The sequence below is a fragment of the Adiantum capillus-veneris genome, chromosome 26 (genome assembly GCF_014529385.1).
Source record: "Adiantum capillus-veneris isolate H3 chromosome 26, ASM1452938v2, whole genome shotgun sequence".
Classification (NCBI taxonomy): domain Eukaryota; kingdom Viridiplantae; phylum Streptophyta; class Polypodiopsida; order Polypodiales; family Pteridaceae; genus Adiantum; species Adiantum capillus-veneris.
The window spans coordinates 102,592,623-102,609,550 of record NC_140956.1 but is presented as its reverse complement, the minus strand read 5'-3'; the positions used below and the strand labels follow the sequence as shown (position 1 = coordinate 102,609,550).

At 45.6% G+C, this 16,928-nt stretch overlaps 1 protein-coding gene across 6 annotated transcripts in view; it reads left to right on the top strand.

Annotated features, from left to right (window-relative positions):
* The window catches only part of LOC147423921 (midasin-like protein), a 238,227-nt gene that overhangs the window by 158,419 nt on the left and 62,880 nt on the right, over positions 1-16,928 (top strand). For all 6 annotated transcript variants that reach the window (XM_086500901.1, XM_086500903.1, XM_086500902.1 and 3 more), the window contains 7 exons: positions 70-234; positions 327-405; positions 539-651; positions 740-819; positions 907-1,032; positions 1,360-1,425; positions 1,909-2,065. In XM_086500901.1, coding sequence (XP_086357027.1) covers positions 70-234; positions 327-405; positions 539-651; positions 740-819; positions 907-1,032; positions 1,360-1,425; positions 1,909-2,065 — 786 coding nt within the window. The remainder of the gene's footprint in view (positions 1-69; positions 235-326; positions 406-538; positions 652-739; positions 820-906; positions 1,033-1,359; positions 1,426-1,908; positions 2,066-16,928) is intronic.

The following is a 16,928-nucleotide window of genomic DNA, read 5'->3' as shown; positions in this document are numbered from 1 at the left end:
AACTATTTGGACCTTTGTTATGCTTATTCTCCGAAGGTTTCTTTTTTGGTTTTGTTTTCTTGTGGTCAGGATTCTAGTCCATCACAGTTAGCATGTTTACTAAACTCCTTAGAAGTTCTGCAAGAACATATTATGAAGCTGCTGGGAGAGTGGCCTAACCAGCCTTCTTTAGTACAGCTTATGCGTGGTCTAGAGGCTTTGTTGTCAATGCCTGTTGATGTTCCTCTTGTGAAGGTTGGTTCATAGCTTATTGAAAAAGTAAACTAGAGTTGTTGTCTACTCTTTCTTTGCACAGTGATAAACCAAACCAAGTTTAAACTGGATAGGCATTGACTGGAGTTGAGCAGCTTCTGTCAAAGGCACAGTTATGGGAAGCGAATGCTCCAAAGAATTTTTCTTTGCAAGGCAAGAATGTTTTTTGAATAAATAACACTGGTTTTGCTGATCTAAAGAAAAATTCAGGCTGCACCTGAAGCTCTTTGGGTCTTTACAGTGTGGTTTACTTCACACATTTGAGAAATTGTTATCCATCTTGCAGATGTCTTAGGTCCATTACAATACCTTGTTTCCAAGTGGAGGAGATTTGAGTTGGAGTACTGGGAGGTTTTGCTTCAAAAGGTGGAACTTCAGTTTGACCAGGAGGCTGACAAGGTTAATTTCTTTTTTATGTTCTGTTCAAATGTAAGATGCTTTTGTGTTGGGGGGAAGCTTCTTTGATTACTTCCATATCCCTGCATAGTTATGGTTTTCTTTGTACGGGGTGCTACATCCAAAAACAAAAATAGACTTTGATTCTGACCTGGAACCAATTATTGCAAGGTTAGTGTGTACTTTCACAATTTTTTTAGATTCTGAATGGTTCTGTTTGTGTAACTTTGTTGTTACATCTGTGTCTGCTGACGACAGCCTAGAGGAATTCATGCAAACGGCTCCATTAGGTGAATACAAGAGGCGTTTACAGATGCTTACTGGGTTTTATGCAGAATTCTGCATTCAAACCCATCTTTCTGAAGAGGCAGCCAACTTCTCACGGTATAACTACTTTCTTTTGTGCTTCAATATTACTCCTATCAGTACTGGTATTTGTCTGAAGGCAAGTTCTCATTTTTAAAGATTTATGACAAAGTGGAAGTTTATCACTGATTCCCTGGTTTTATATGGCACATTTCATCTGTCAACATCTCTCTACATTGTACTCAGAAACTTGACTCACGTCTGACAAAGATTATTGTAATATTTGGTCTCATATGTCATTCTGGCCTTTTAGAGACACATAATGTGGCTTTCTTTCTTTCTCTTTGATGGCATTGTATAAACTTAATTTTGTTGTTGTTTCTGTTTGGTGTGTGTGCTTTGCAGCTTATCAAAGGTCATCAGCAAAGTTCTGTTCAATATTTCCGGATACTATACCCAGTTTGCACCTCTGTAAATAGTCTCTACTCTTGAATTCTTTATCGAAAATTATTTATGTTGTAAATGACAGCATGCCTTTAGTTTTGATGTTCTAATTTTGATGAATGGTCTTTGCTGCATTCTATGAGAGACTTTAAGGGTTATTTTCATCATACCTTGGAGCTCACGTTCATATGAGAATGTCTCTGTTTGCTGTTCATGCTGCTTGCTCTATGTATCAGTTTTGAAATCAGTCAATTCAGTTCTTCTGTATGACAGAAAATACTGACGGGTATTTGTTAAAAAACGTATGAATATGCTGAAGTGGAACATCAATGGAGAAGACTAGCCAAGGCAGATGGTAGCCACAATGGAGGGCTCACTCTTGCTTATTCTGACCACTTGTTATCTAGTTGAGGATAGGATGTGTGAACCATGTCTCTGTGAAATTCTCTCCTCTCTGCTCATCTAATGATAACAGTCTGCATTGATACTTTTACACCGTTATGCACTCAGGATCGAGAACTCGGTTACAGCTACCAGAAACAATGTCTCGAAAGAATTGAAGGATTTCCTAAAGCTGCACAAATGGGACGAGCGCAGTTATTATGCCTTGACATCTTCAACTGAAAGCACACACAGAAAATTGTTTAAGTTTGTCAGCAAATACAAGGTAACAAATTTTTTTTTGGTTTATCACCTGCTTATATTGGTGTGAGTCTTGGTGTTGCATATTCTACCCTGTAATAAGAGCAAGCTGTCCTCGAACTGCGTGACTTATCCTAGTGGCCCAAAACCCTACAAAAACAAGATTGTCCCCCCCCCCCCCCCCCCCCGCGGCCCCCCCTGTGGCCGCCCACGTCAACATTTTATTGCACTGGGTACGTCTCCGGCTCCCTATCACAAAGCTGGTACAATTGATCCTCTGCCTCTGCACCCTGGCATGTGATAATCTGTATCCTCAGATGATGTGATGAGCTATAGGTCTGACCCTTATCTGTGCCTAATCCATGTGATAGCTGGGTATCCATAAAACTAGTCGGATAATGAAGCCATCTGTAGAGAGCCGAAGAAACTGTCTCTTAATTAATGTTATGCTCGCAACAGTACAACTCCCGAGGGTCCTCTGCTCTCGAACTCTACAACCAAATGCTTTGCAGAGTGAGGCCCCAAGGGTCCTTTTAAACTTACAAAGGATGCCCAAAAGCAGAGCCCCAAAAGCATCATATTCAAAAGCACTACTTTCCAAAAGCATCTACCAAAAAAAGCCCTAGCAAAAATGGCCACGTCAGTAGCTAGTGTCAATGCGGAAATCCGTACACCTGCCACATGGCACAGCTTGGGTAAGTCGTAAGTTTCCGTACAGTCCAGCCACGTGTCAGCATGCTCAAGATCAAGCTTTTGGTTCCTAGAGTTTTAGGCCCCACGGCTAGTGCTCATCAGTTCTTTAGGTTGCTCGTTTCAATCACCTTTGTCCACTCGGCCATTTCTCTTCCAGTTGGGCATGCCACATCATCATTTTGTCACATTCCCCCCTCTTGAAAGAACTCTATTACACCTACAAAAATAGCGAAAGGATATAAATTTTCTTCAGTAGACATTGATTCTATGTACTGATGCACCAAACTCCACCAATCCAGCACTTTTGCAAAGACATCAGTCACTGATTAATCACATTTCTATTTAGCAATCACATCCAGATCACGATCTTTCACGGATGTCTTGATCTACTTAACCTTGTTACTATCAGATTCATATCCTTTCATTTCACATTTCAACCAAGCAAACCATGTCCATGACCATCCCCACAAGACAGTGTCACGAACTACTGAGGTGTCAAGCCATTGAAGAACAGAGCCAACCTGCAAATCCCGACCGAGGAGCCTAAATCCTACAAATAGCAGAAGAGGCAAGAGAAGCAAAAGAAGTTTTATCAACTTATGGGACCTTGTCCGATGGGGTCCTAAGTCACTAGGAGTAAAGCCGACACACATACGCACTCAAAGATGATGACGTGGCAATTGTATGGACTGCCACAATTTGCGTTGGATTGTTGATGTGGCTGATGTATGGAACTCTGTAATTTGCGCCGACAGTGCCACGTGGCAATGGTACTGATTTTTGCAAAACGTGCTGATTGCTATTGGGCGTAAACTTTTGGGCGAGATGTGAGGCTTTTCATGTAAGTTGCTTTTTATCGGCCAAGGGCCTTCAAATATGTTCAGAGGATGGAGGTGTAGAGGATGGAGTGCTGACGTTGTACTGAGTTCAAGCAATATAAAGAAATATCGAAAGGGGCGCCAAGGTTTGGGGCCTGTTTAAATCAACACACGGAGTGGATCTCCCGTCTAGACGGACTGCCTACAGACACGCGTTGGAGGAACCACCCGACCATAGTCACCAACCGCCAGCTACCGTGTGCTGGGGCTAGCGTCCGATGTAACAAACTTGGGCACGCCAAGTCTAGAATCTGTCACAACACGAGAGAGAATCACTTAGAATACTTCACAACTTTAAAATTATAGTTCAGTTTGGTCGGTTCTATGATGAATCGCGGAAATAGTCAAGACTAACGGCTTCCGGGACAAAGCGTCTTCCACCAAGTTCTTTTGTCCTCGAACATGGACAATCTAGAAGTGAAACTATGACAAGATGTTAGCCCACCGCATTTGCTTTTCCGAAAGCTACTTCTGTGACAAGAAGTAGCGTAAACTCTGATGATCAGTAAAGACCGTGAAATCGGCTCTCAGTAGGTAATGTCGCCATTGAGTAAGAGCATGGATCATTGCCAATAGCTCTTTCTCATAAATCTGTGCTGCCAATTCTAGCCTTGAAAACAATCGGCTTTCATAGGCAATCACATGGCCTTCTTGCATTAAGACCGCACCTAAACTATGACCACAAGCATCACAATACACTTCGAATGACTTTTGCAAATCCGACAAAGTCAAAACTGGTCCAGTAGTCAATTTCTCTTTCAATGTTTAAAAGGCAAGTCACCTCTGTGGCTCCCCGCGAGAAAGGGACTCCTTTCTGTGTAAGAATGTGCAAAGGGGAAGCTACCTTTGCAAACTTTCGAATGAACTGCCGGTAGTAAGAACATAAGCCCAAGAAGCTTCTAACTTCATGAACATTTTTCCAATTGGGCCAATATGTATAGTCTCAATCTTGGTGGGGTCCATCTGTACTCATGCTGTGCGGACGATGTGTCCCAAAAAGTGTATCTCCAGCAAGAAAAATTCACTCTTTTTGGCATTGATAACTAGTGATCTCACAATGCCTGAAAGACCTGAAGCAGATGATGTCTATGTTGTGCCTCATCCTTGGAGAAGACTATAATGTCATGAAAGAAAGTGCCGACAAACAACTTGTACTCTGTGAAAATCCTATCCATCATTCGGTTAAAAGTCGTTGGAGCATTGGTAAGATTGAAAGGTATCACCAAAAATTCATATAAACCGAAGCTCGTCCAAAAGGCTGTCTTGTAGACATCTTCCGACGCGATTCTGATATGATGATATCTGCTTTTCAAATCAATCCTGCTGAAACAGGAGGATCCCTGTAGTCGGTCAAGAATATCATCGATCCTTGGAATCGGAAATCTGTTCATGATGGTGATTTTATTGATAGCTCTGTAATCAATGCACATTCTCCAAGAACCGTCTTTCTTTAATGTAACATTTAATGGCCTAAAAACTTGTGTAGCGGAAATTAGCATGAACATAGTGGGCATTTCATTAGAATAGATTCCTAATGAGAATTACAAGAGTGCTTGGGTGGAGAGAGCAACAAAAAGCATAACACCTAGTTAGATAGCATGAACAATACTTTCAAAAGAAAGAGAAATTAAGCTATTGACAACAGTTGAGGACCGGATTTACATGGAGCCGGTCCCCCCTCCAAAAGGCTTTGTATTATGGTTTCTCCCATCAAGAGAGACATTGTACAATACAATTCTTTGTGTTCCTTCAAGACTAGCTAGTGCAATGAAGATGAAAGCTTCATGCACCAAGCAAAACACTTATGAACCACAACATCAATTGTCTCCGGTCTCAGACCCAAGACCTCACACACCTTCGAAGATGGTGAGAGCTAGCGGGGTATGAGAGTAAATTGAGAGGAAGGAGTATTCTTACGAGAAAGATGTACATCTCCTCACATAATCACTCATATTAGCATAGCTTAGCTTAGTAATTAGCATGGTAGAGGAGATGAGCATGCGTTGAAGCTTGGCTCTTGGTTGGATTTGCATCACAAAGCCAAGAGTTGTTGGTGTAGGCCTCCCTTCTCACAAGCTTTGAGTAGGTGATAAGCTTTCCATTAAAGCTTGAGAAGGAGAGAGAGTCTTCTTTACTTCACACATGAGATTGTGTGAGTGTGTGTGTGATAATGCCTTGCAAAAATCAGCCCCCCCTCTGTCTTGGTCGACCCCTCTTGCTATTTGCTCATGCTACCCTCTCATTGGACCTCCCTAGGGCTAGCCAATGACAATTAAGGAGCATAAGTGATAGCCTTCTGACATGTGTTCCCCTTTCCCCTTTTGTGAGAGCTTTAGGTAATTTAATAATTCAAATAAACTCTCATTGGACCCCTTTGCCTCTTGGCCAATAGGAATCAGGCAAACCATTGGGTTGCTGAATGCTCATTGGACCCGTTGGGAGACTGTCCAATAGTCTTTTAGAGGGCTTAATTCTCATTGGTTCTTTTATTAAGTGTTTTTAAATTAATTAAACTAGATTTACTCTAGCCTAATTCTCATTGGTCCATCTCCAAGGCCATCCAATAGGAATTGGGTACACCTTGTGGGGATCTGGGCTAGGGAGTTGACATGTGTCCCTTATTCCCTTTGTGTAAAGGGAGCTTGTCTTTCTCTCTCATCCCCTACAAGCAAGGCTCGCCCCCTCCTATGTAGGGATTGCTAAAGACTTTTGGGACACACACAAAGCTTCCAATTTTCCCAAAGTTGTGACCTTTGGACACAACCTTTGAATTTTGGAACCTTAGCATTTTGGAAGTCTTAATGGGTTGAACCTTAGGGTCTTTTAAGCCCATTATTGCACATGGCTCTTTTGCAGATGGCCCCCCCCTTTGGATCCCTATTTTCCCTCCTTTGGATCTCTACTGTGGCCGGTCTGCTAGCTTAACCAATATTCTAGCTTTTTCTCCCTTGGCACTTCCCATATTAAATGATTAGTTTAACATGAGAAAATCATTTAGGAGAAGTAGATATTGATTATTATGACATTTAAAACCAACAACACCGAAGAGCAGTAGAATGAAGTACTTTAAGAACCCCTTCCGAAAGGTCCTTCACTTGGTTCATAATCTCTTTATTATGGGGTCAGCTAGCACGGTAAGGTGGCGGGTTCGGTGGTGCTCTTCCAGGTATCAGATCAATGGTATGATCCTTAGGTCGAGATGGGAGCAACTCGCCTGGTAGGCCTTTAGAGAAGCAATCGGCATGAGTGTGGAGAAAATCTTGGCGTTGTTTATCAAGTTTAGACATGTTCGTTCTGTGTTATTCATTTAACTCTCTCAAGTAGATCGAGTAAACAAAGAGACTGGAATTTTTATTTGGAAATGGCCGAAGGCGATACAATAGGGATAGTCTCGCCATTCAATTTTACATCAAGTATAATTTTTCGGCCCTTTTCAGTTGTCAAAGTCGCTTTCTTTGCTTGATAATCGACCATGGCGTTGTTCTTATGGTACCAAGGGACTCCTAGGAGGATGTCACAACCTTCCAAGGGTATTATGTAAAAGTCCTTGTGTCCCAAATACACTTGACAATGCAACCGAAGTTTGCCAATGAGACATTGCCAATGAGACAGGTGTAATTGCTATGTCCCGTCCATGTGCTGGTAGAACTACCGGGAGGTGGTCCCATCCTATCAAGTGTAATCTTGAGCCGCACCGCCAATTTAGGTGTAATGAAGTTGGTCTTGGCTCCTCCATTGAAGAAAATCAGGGCTGCCTAATGTTTCAGTTTGCCCCAAGCTTGGCAAAGTTCTGCTCTTCCATCAATCATGCTTGGGTCAGTACCCATGCAATCTGGAACCAGTGTTGCTTTCATCTTGCCTTTTCTGCCACGTTCCTCCGCTGCTCTTGAACTCTCTGGCCCTTTTGAGGCACTTTGCGGAGTCGTGCCAATGTTCCGCGCAACCAAAACACTTCTCTTCTTTGATGTAATTGGCCCTCTCTTGAAGAGTGAGCTAGGGTCGTGCATCCTTGTCTTTCTTGTCTTGGGAACTCTTTCGCTTTCGACTTTCATTGTGAGAGGTCTGTTGGGTTCTTTGAGTCAAGATCTCATCAATGGGGTAAGTCAAATTTCCCGAATGATCGCAAAAACCGTTTTGCATGACCGATCAATTCTTGAATAGAATTCAACTTTTGTTCCAAGCAGTAGTCTCGGATCTTTGTAGGGAGTCCGCAGCAAAACCGCTCAATATGTTTCTTAAAAGGGACCTTCTTAAATGAAGAGGTTGGTAGAAAAGAGTTCCAAAATCTCTCCCAATAAGCGTCCAAAGAATCTCCCTTGGTCATCCGAAGATGATTCCAAGCGGTTCGTATATCTCGTTCGTACTCCCGAGTCAGCCAAGAAGAAATAAACAGCCTTTTGAATTTCAACCATTTAACTGGAGCTTCCTTCCTCAAAAGAAGAGTGGACCACCATGTTCGAGCATTTCCTTTGAAGAAAGATGTAGCCCTCCTAATCTTGGAGTGCTTTTATTAATGCCCTTCAAAGAAAGCTATGTCAAACTGTTGAATGAAGGCCAAAGCCCTCAGAGCATCTTGGAACCTAGAAAAGGATTGAAATTTAATCGACTGTTCACCTGCTTTGAATCCTTTTACTCTCTTTCTTTTGTCTTCGAGAAAGTCATATTGGTTGGCTCTGTAAAAATGCTGCTTCTTTGCATAAAACACGTAGTCGTCGGAGTCCGAACTGTTAGAGGATGACTCCTCTGTAGAACGGTGAAAAACTGGGCGAAATGTGGGTTTTTGCCTTTTTCTTGCCCTTTCTGAAGCTTGGTTTTTTGCTTCGCTTTTTGCCTTTATTGTCCTCTGCGCTCGAGTCAGAAGAGCGAGAAGAACTATCAGAAAAAGAAGAAGAAGAAGAACTGGGTAGTCCTTCAAATCGTACACGCTTCTTTTGCTTTCTTGTTGATACAAAAGAAGATTGACAACCCAAATAACCCGGGAAGTCAGTCCCCTTCTTGTGGTTTTTCTCTTGCTTTTTGGATTCGTTGTTTGCGTCCAAAAGCCGACTGATTTGTGTTTGAACCACCTCTTGTAATTCTTGCTCTGTAAACATCCTCGGAGAAGGAGGTTTCTTGATTGCCGGTTTGATAGGTGGTTCTGTGGCTTTCTGCCACTGGGTGTGCACTTCTGTGATGGATTGTTGAGACAAAATTTTGCTAATTGCGGATCCTTCTCAAATTTACTCATCTGCTTTGTGCACTCGTCAACGTGCTGTCGACGTTCCATCTCTTTAAGTTCGTACTGAGTAGGCCGAGGTGGCCCGTACTCTTCCTCTGTTAAATCTTTAAAATCTTCTTCGTGATCTCCTCCCGCATTAGCAGATGCAGGATAAGTCGACTTATTCTTGTTGGAATCCATAAGTGTCACGAGAAAAGGATCAGATATTCCGGTAGAGGAGAAATCGGCCGCGCTCTGATACCATTGTAACAAACTTGATACCCCAAGTCAAGATTCTACCACGACAAGCCGAGATTCACTTCAAACTTATTCACAATTCACAATAAAGTCCACACGGCCTGGCGTAGTTCCGTGCCAAGAGGTATTGGCCCGAACAACTGGTGCCGCTTTCGGTATTTCTTTTTATATTAATCTGTGTGCTAACTACAAGGGAGTCTCTGGGATCTCACACGGGTCGAGATGCTCTGAGTAATGAGGCCCAAAAGACCTTTTTATTGTTACAAGGGATGCCCAAAAGCAGATCCCTAAAATCTCAAACCCAAAAGCTCTTTAAACTTAAAAGCAACTGTAATCCTAAAGCTTTGCTCAAAATCTGCCCACTAAAAACAGCTAGCGTAATTTCCACAAATCGTACAGACTGCCACGTCATTAACGCGTTTGAGGGAAACCGTATGGACTGTGAGCGCAATTTCCGACAGGATTTCCGGGGCTGCTGCCACGTCAGCCTGTCGGCGCATTTCAGGGGCCAACCACGTCACCAGTTTGTGATAGAAGCCATTGGCACTTCTCCGATGTTAAAAACAACAAAAAAATACGCGAGAAATGAAATGTTATATTAACGTTTTCAAAAGGCCAGAATGACCTATGAGACCAAACTGATACAAAGTGGTGAATCTGTTACAATGTCTGGGTACCTTAGTACTAAAGTACTAGGTGTGAAAAGTGTGAAAGTGAATGTGAAAAACTAAATACAAGGTATTAAATAAACTTCTTAGGAGCATTCTTGGTGTCTGGCTAGAATGCTTCTAATCCTTTGTAGTCTCCTCCACACACAGAGAGAGAGAGAGAGAGAGAGAGAGAGAGAGAGAGAGAGAGAGAGAGAGAGAGAGAGAGAGAATTGAAATGAAATGTTATATTAACGTCTTCAAAAGGCGGAGAGAGAGAGAAATGAAAATGAAATGAAATGTTATATGAACGTCTTCAAAAGGCCAAAGTGACCTATGAGACCAGAAAGTTACAAGGTGGTGAATCTGATACGAAGTCAGAGTAACAAAATAACAACAATACAAAACAAAGATATATACTATGGGATCCTAGACTGGTCGATGTGAACTAAGCAAAAATGGGTGGCTTGTTGAGACATAGGAGATCTAGCATTGGTCGTTGGCGGATCTCATCAATCTCCTCCATGGTTAGTAGTCTGACCGGGCATTGTGCATGCTTGCCTAGAGCATAGTTACCGGGGAACGCCCCCTAGCCCCCGTTCCGGCGTTCCGGGGGGCAGTTCCCTTCCCGAACGTTCCGGAACGTCCCGGAATGTCTGACGTTCCGGGTGGCCAATGCAAACCGGAACGGCCGTTCCGGAACGTTCCGAAACGCCCCCGGATCGTTCCGGTTCCGGAATGCCCCTGGAACAGCCAACGGCTACAAACAAATTTGGCAAAAATTGAAAAAATTGAAGTAAATGTTTGGGCTTCTTTTGAAAGTGTGCAAGGCCTCAAGGACTCATAAAATGCACCCCCCTCCCCCTTTCTCTTCACAAGCTAATCCTCAAGGCTCATGCTCTCTCCCTCTCACTCTCAAGATCTCTCCCTCTCAAGACTCACTCTCTCAAGGCTCAAGGCTTCAAGCCTTCAAGCTCTCTTCCTCTCAAGACTCACTCTCTCAAGGCTCAAGGCTTCAAGCCTTCAAGCTCTCTTCCTCTCCCTCCCACTCTCTCAAATCTCTCCCTCTCCATCTCACTCTCTCTCTCTCTCTCTCTCTCTCTCTCTCTCATCATCTAGTCATAGCAAGGTTGAATGGTCTTCAAAACAAGTTTTTTGTGAGTATTAGAGTCAAAGCACTCTAATACTCCTTGTATTTACACACAAGGAGCTAAAAATTGCACTATTTGGGTGTTTTTTATACCTCCCGTTCCGCGACGTTCCCGTTCCGGACCCCTAGCCGTTCCCTCCTTCCGCGGGGATCCCGTTGCCGTTCCCGTTCCGCGTTCCGGGTAACTATGGCCTAGAGTGCTCCGAATCTTCTTACATAGCCTCCGTCGATGCTGTGCAGTCCTACGCAGTTGTGGGCGCCTCGATTTCCCCAGTTCAGTCGCTTGGTCGATCAATTTGCCTCTGGTGTGAGACAAGGGGGAGCTCTGCTGTGGGAGTGGCTCTTGTGGCTGTCCCATGTTTGCTCTGAAGAAGTCTGTGATCTGTCTTTGAGACTGGCTAGCCTCGCCACTCATCAGGCTATCTCTGTGTCTGCGCAGCTCGAGCAAGAACAAACCCAGGCATCTCTGATCCTCGTATCCCATGACTCTTGAGAGTGGTCCAACACCCTCTCTGAACAAGCAATGGAAGTGGCCTCGTACCTCGTAGTAGACGGGGCAGCGGCATGTGTAGTGCAACTTTGTCTCAGGCTCCATGTCACACAAGGGGCGTGTCCTAGCCTCTGCTGGTACTCCGCTGTATCTCCCAGTCTCAATCCGCAGCTGGTGAGAAGATGTGCGTAACTGGCCAATAGCACATCGTATCCCATGAGACAAGTAGGTGTCCATGTATCTGGGTCTCGTCACAAAACCATCCTCCGTAAGCTGGAGAAGATGGTCTCTTTAGAAAGCCATCTTTGTGCCCAATTCCTGTGCTGGCTATATCCATGTCCTCCTGGTGTCTTGCTGGGTTAGGTCTTGGCGGATGAGCTTGGTGATCTCTAACTGTGTAAGAGTGAGAGATGGTGCATCCAATGAGTACTAGAATGGTGGCAGCCTGTCTATGCTGAACCCATGCGCTTGAAACCATGATGCCATCTCCCCATACCAGCATATTGTATCTCCTTGCATGGCTAACTGTCGAGAGGACTCAAGTGCAATGCGAGCATATCTGTCTCTAGGAAGTTCCCATGTGCGGTTTATGAAGGAGACTGATCTGGTGAGCGCCTCAACCAGTAGTGGGGGGGCCGCTAGCTTTGCTCGGATAATGGCCTGTGGTACTGATGCCTTGGCTCTAATGAGCTGCGAGATCATAGAGACGAGAGGTTTCTCCATGTTCCCCCATGCATCTGTGCGACCCGGCCTCCCGTGGTGATCCAATGAAGGTCCCCATATCTCAGCCCCATAGAGCAATGCTGAAGCCACCAAAGTGTCAAAGAGCCAGAGCTTCGTCCGGGGCTCCTGAAACTGAACCTGCGAACACATCTTCTCCAATCTACCCAATGCTGCGGGGGCTCTAGTCAGTCTGGTCTCTGCTGCTCTTCTGAGTGAGAATGCAGGTCCGCTAAAAACCACTCCAAGGTAAGTGTAAGCATTTGTGTACTCCACAGTCTCCTGGCCGTATGTGAATGCAGGTGCTGACCTCCTGATCCATTGTGGGGTGGTATTAAACACCATAACCTTGGTTTTACCGACAAACCACTTTCGTGGGCAAACCTATGCAAAGCATCCAATTGACGTTGCATTCCCTCTGGAGATTCGGAGATCAACACAATATCATCAGCATATAACAAAAGTGGAATCCATGTCCCTGCCAATTGTGCACTTCTATCACGATCGCTCTCAATTTAGTCAGAAACCTCATCCACATACATACCGAAAAGTAGGAGAGAGCGGGCAGCCCTGCTTCACCCCAATAGTGGAGTGAACCGGTGTAGGAAGTCCCTCAGGGGTCCGTACATGCTGTACTACTGATCTGTACAATGCCATGATCCCCCAAATGAGCTCTCTGGGTACTCCCATTTCTTGTAATCTGCGCATCAATCTAGCTCTGGGTATTGTGTCAAAAGCTTCACGGAAGTCCACAAAGCTACAATATATCCGTCTACCATGAGATCTGCCCTCCTCGATGATGGCCCTGAGTGTCAAGGTATGGTGAAGAGTAGAGAGGCCTCTCCTGAACCCTGCCTGCCCAGCTGCACGCATTCCTTCCCTCTCTGCCCATCTACTCAGCTGTTGCTCAAGAATGGATGCATACAACCGTGCGAGTGTGTGTCCAATCATGATAGTGCGATAATTCTCAGGCTCCATGGGGTCTGCTGACTTGAAGATAGCTACAATCATAGATAGGCTCCAAGTGTCCAGTAGGCCGTCACACATAGCACGGTTAAACATAACTGCTAGAAGCTCTGCTAGTAGGTCTTTGGCATGCATGAAATGCTCAACGAATAAGCCATCATGATCATATGCTCTCCCAGTCCTCATCCTGTCAATGGCTTTCTTCACCATCTCAGAGGTGAAAAAAGCACGTGTGTGGACATGGATCGGGGGGGTTGGGAAGGGGCAGCTGTCCAGGTACTGTGTACAAAGATGATGCGTACTGACCCCAGGTCTCTGTGGAGGTAACAGCAGGGGGGGGGGGTCTGCTCATTAAAGAGCCGCCATGCCTCACGCGAGTCCTAACTCAAGAATAGCTGGTATAGATCCTGCTCGAGTCGAGCCAAAAAAGCCCTCTTCTTCCGCCGCACCAGGCGTTGGAAGTCAATCTGACTGTCTGGTGACGTCCCCCAAAAGCACCTCCCTCTGAAGTCTAGCTGTAGTTTGGCGGCACTCCTCATCGTACCAGCTGTTCTGGGGCATGCTCCCTGATCGGCGTCTCTTCTCAGGCTGGGTGTGTGGGTATGCCTCTACTGCTGCATCAGATAATGTCTTTGTCAGTATAGTAGCTCCTCCAGAGGTCGCCCCGGGTCCTCAGTGCATAGGCGTCTGTAGATCCCGTCTATGTATACAGAATCCGTCTCCCGTGTGAAGGTGTAGCGAGTAGGGGTTGCTACCCGTGGCCTGTGTGCTACACTGAACTGGAAGGAGATGGTCATCGACACAAGAGCATGATCCACTGCCACCCCGACCGGTCTGGGCCCAACTGTGAGATCCTAAATACTAGAGATGAGATTCGGCTATGCCATGACATAGTCCACTGTGCCGGCTCCATGTCTGTGTGGGAAGCATGTAAAACCTCCCGCAGTAGGAAATCTCTGTAGGCCATTCAAGATGGCCAATCCATGTGCCGTGCCCATGTCTATCAGGTGTCGCCCATACTCAGTATATTCCACATCGTGTGATAGTCTGGACATGCCCCTCTCTACAACATCTAGCTCTTTCAGCATCTCCTCTGAAGTATCATAAAACACAGTCTGGTGATGGGGTTGTATTAAATACCATGACCTTGGTTTTACCAAGGTTGATAGACAAACCACTTTCATGGGCAAATCTATGTAGAGCATCCAAGTGACGTTGCGTCCCCTCTGGAGAGTTGGAGGTCAACACAATATCATCAGCATAGAGCAATAGTGGAAGCCATGTCCCTGCCAGCTGTGCACCTCTATCACCATCTCTCTCAATGTAGTCAGCAACCTCATCCACACACATACCAAATAGAGTAGGAGAGAGCGGGCAGCCTTGCTTCACACCAATAGTGGAGTGAACCGGTGTGGACAGGCCCTCTGGGGTGCGTACATTCCCCACTACTAACATGTACAATGCCATGATCCCCCAAATGAGCTATGTGGGTACTCCCATCTCCTGTAATCTGCGCATCAATCTAGCTCTGGGTACTGTGTCAAATGCTTTGCGGAAGTCCACAAAGCTACAATAGATCCGTCTCCCATGTGATCTGCCCTACTCAATGATGGCTCCGAGTGTCAAGATATGGTCAAGAGTAGAAAAGCCTCTCCTGAAACCTAACTGCCCAGCTGCACGTATCCCTTCCCTCTCTGCCCATCTACTCAGTTGCTGCTCAAGAATGGATGCGTACAATCGTGCCAATGTGTGTCCAATCATGATAGTGCGATAATTCCCAGGCTCCATAGGGTCTGCTGACTTGAAGATGGGTACAATCGTAGAAAGGCTCCAAGTATCAGGTAAGCCCTCACACATGGCACGATTAAACATAACTGCTAGAAGCTCTGCTAGTAGATCTCTGGCATGTATGAAATGCTCAGCCACTAAGCCATCATGATCATATGCTCTCCCAGTCCTCATCCTGTCAATGGCCTTCCTCACAATCTCAGCAGGCGGTGAAAAAAGCACATGTGTGTGGGCATGGATCGGGGGGGGGGGGGGGGGGGGGGAGGGGAGGGGCGGCTGTCCAGAAACTGTGTACAAAGATGATGAGTACTAGCCCCAAGTCTCTTTAGAGGTAATGGCAGGTTGGGGGGATTGCTCATGAAAGAGCCGCCACGCCTCACGTGAGTCCTGACTCAAGAAAAGCTGGTAAACATCTTGCTCTAGTCGAGCCAATAATGCCCTTTTCTTCCGCCGCACTAGGCGTCGGAAGTCAATCTGTGACTGCCTGTGAGTGATGTCTCCGAAAAGCACTTCCCTCTGAAGTCTAGCTCTAGTCTCGCGGCATTCCGCATCATACCAGCTGTACTGGGGCATGCTGAGTGCTCCCAGAACGGCGTCTCTGCTCAGGCCGAGTGTGTGGGTATGCCTTTGTTGCTGCATCATGTAAAGTCTGTGTCAGTATAGTAGTAAGCTCCTCCAGAGGTCATCCTGGCTCCTCAGTGCACAAGCGTCTGTATATCCCATCTATGTATACAGAGTCCGTCTCCCGCGTGAAGGTGTAGCGAGTAGAGGCAGCTGCCCGTGACCTGTGTGCTACACTGAAGTGGAAAGAGATGGTCAACGACACAAGAGCATGATCCACTGCCACCCCAACAGGTCTGGGCCCAAGAGTGAGATCCTGGATACTAGAGATGCGGCTTGGTTGTGCCATGAAATAATCCACTGTGCTGGCTCCGTGTCTATGTGGAAAGCATGTGAAACCTCCCGCACAGGAGGAAATCTCTGTAGGCCATTCAAGATGGCCAATCCATGTGTAGTCCCCATGTCTATCAAGTGCCGTCTATATTCAGTATATTCCCCATCCTGCGATCGTCTAGATAGGCCTGTCTCCACCACATCCAACTTTCTCAGCATCTCCTCTGAGGTATCATAAAACACTGTCTGATGATGGGCAATCCTAGCATTGAAGTCCCCTAGAATGATAATGTCACCATCTCTAGAGAACTCCCATATGTCATCATCCAAGATAGAAAAGGGGGATTGTTCTTTAGGTGGTGCATATACTGACGTACTCGGGGGAAAGTAGCAAATAGCAATGTAAAGATATCTGCCTGTCTCTGCTCTCAATCTCACCCACATGTACCTAGCTTGCTCATCCCTGCGAGCTATATGTATCAATGGCTGCAGCTCCTCCCTGAATAACACTGCCACTCCTCCCGAGCCCCGCCCTCTGTGCTCCGATCGTGTCTCCTGTCTACACGCTGTCTCCCATCTGTATCCACTAATGTGAGGCATAGACTGCCCAGGGGCTTGATGTGTCTCAGAGTAGAAGATGATGTGTCTCCCGGAAAAACTCTCCTCAAAAGCACCTACATCATGACGCATAGATCCATTACAATTCCAGGTAGCAAGTTTGAGTGCAGTCCCGTAGGCCTCACACCGTCATGTGGAGCGTGGCTCCAATATCACCACTCTTCCATCTTGGTAAAAGGCAATCTTGCCTTTTTCCCTTGCTGCTCTAATCTCTGGCATTACCTCCTGCATATGAGCGATCTGTGAGAAGGTAAGGTCATCCTCGAGAAAGATACCCGTTTTTTTAAGAGTTGGTCTTTTCTTGAGAAAGTCTTTCTTTGCTTCCATGGAGGGAAAACGGAGGTTGAGTGCCCTTTTTTTTCGAGGTTTCCCCATTGCTCCCATTTTTCTTGTTGCCCACTCTCCAAGCTCTTGAGTGCATCGGCTCATGAACCCCCATTAAAGCCATGAGTTCTTTTACCTCTTCGTCTACATTATCTTTGTCTGTAAGACCGCAAATTCTCACATGTAGAGAGCGCACTCGTCGTCTTTGCTCCTCTGCTAGGGTCAGGTTGATAATGGTGGGTGTCGACGTTGTTTCCTTGCTTTT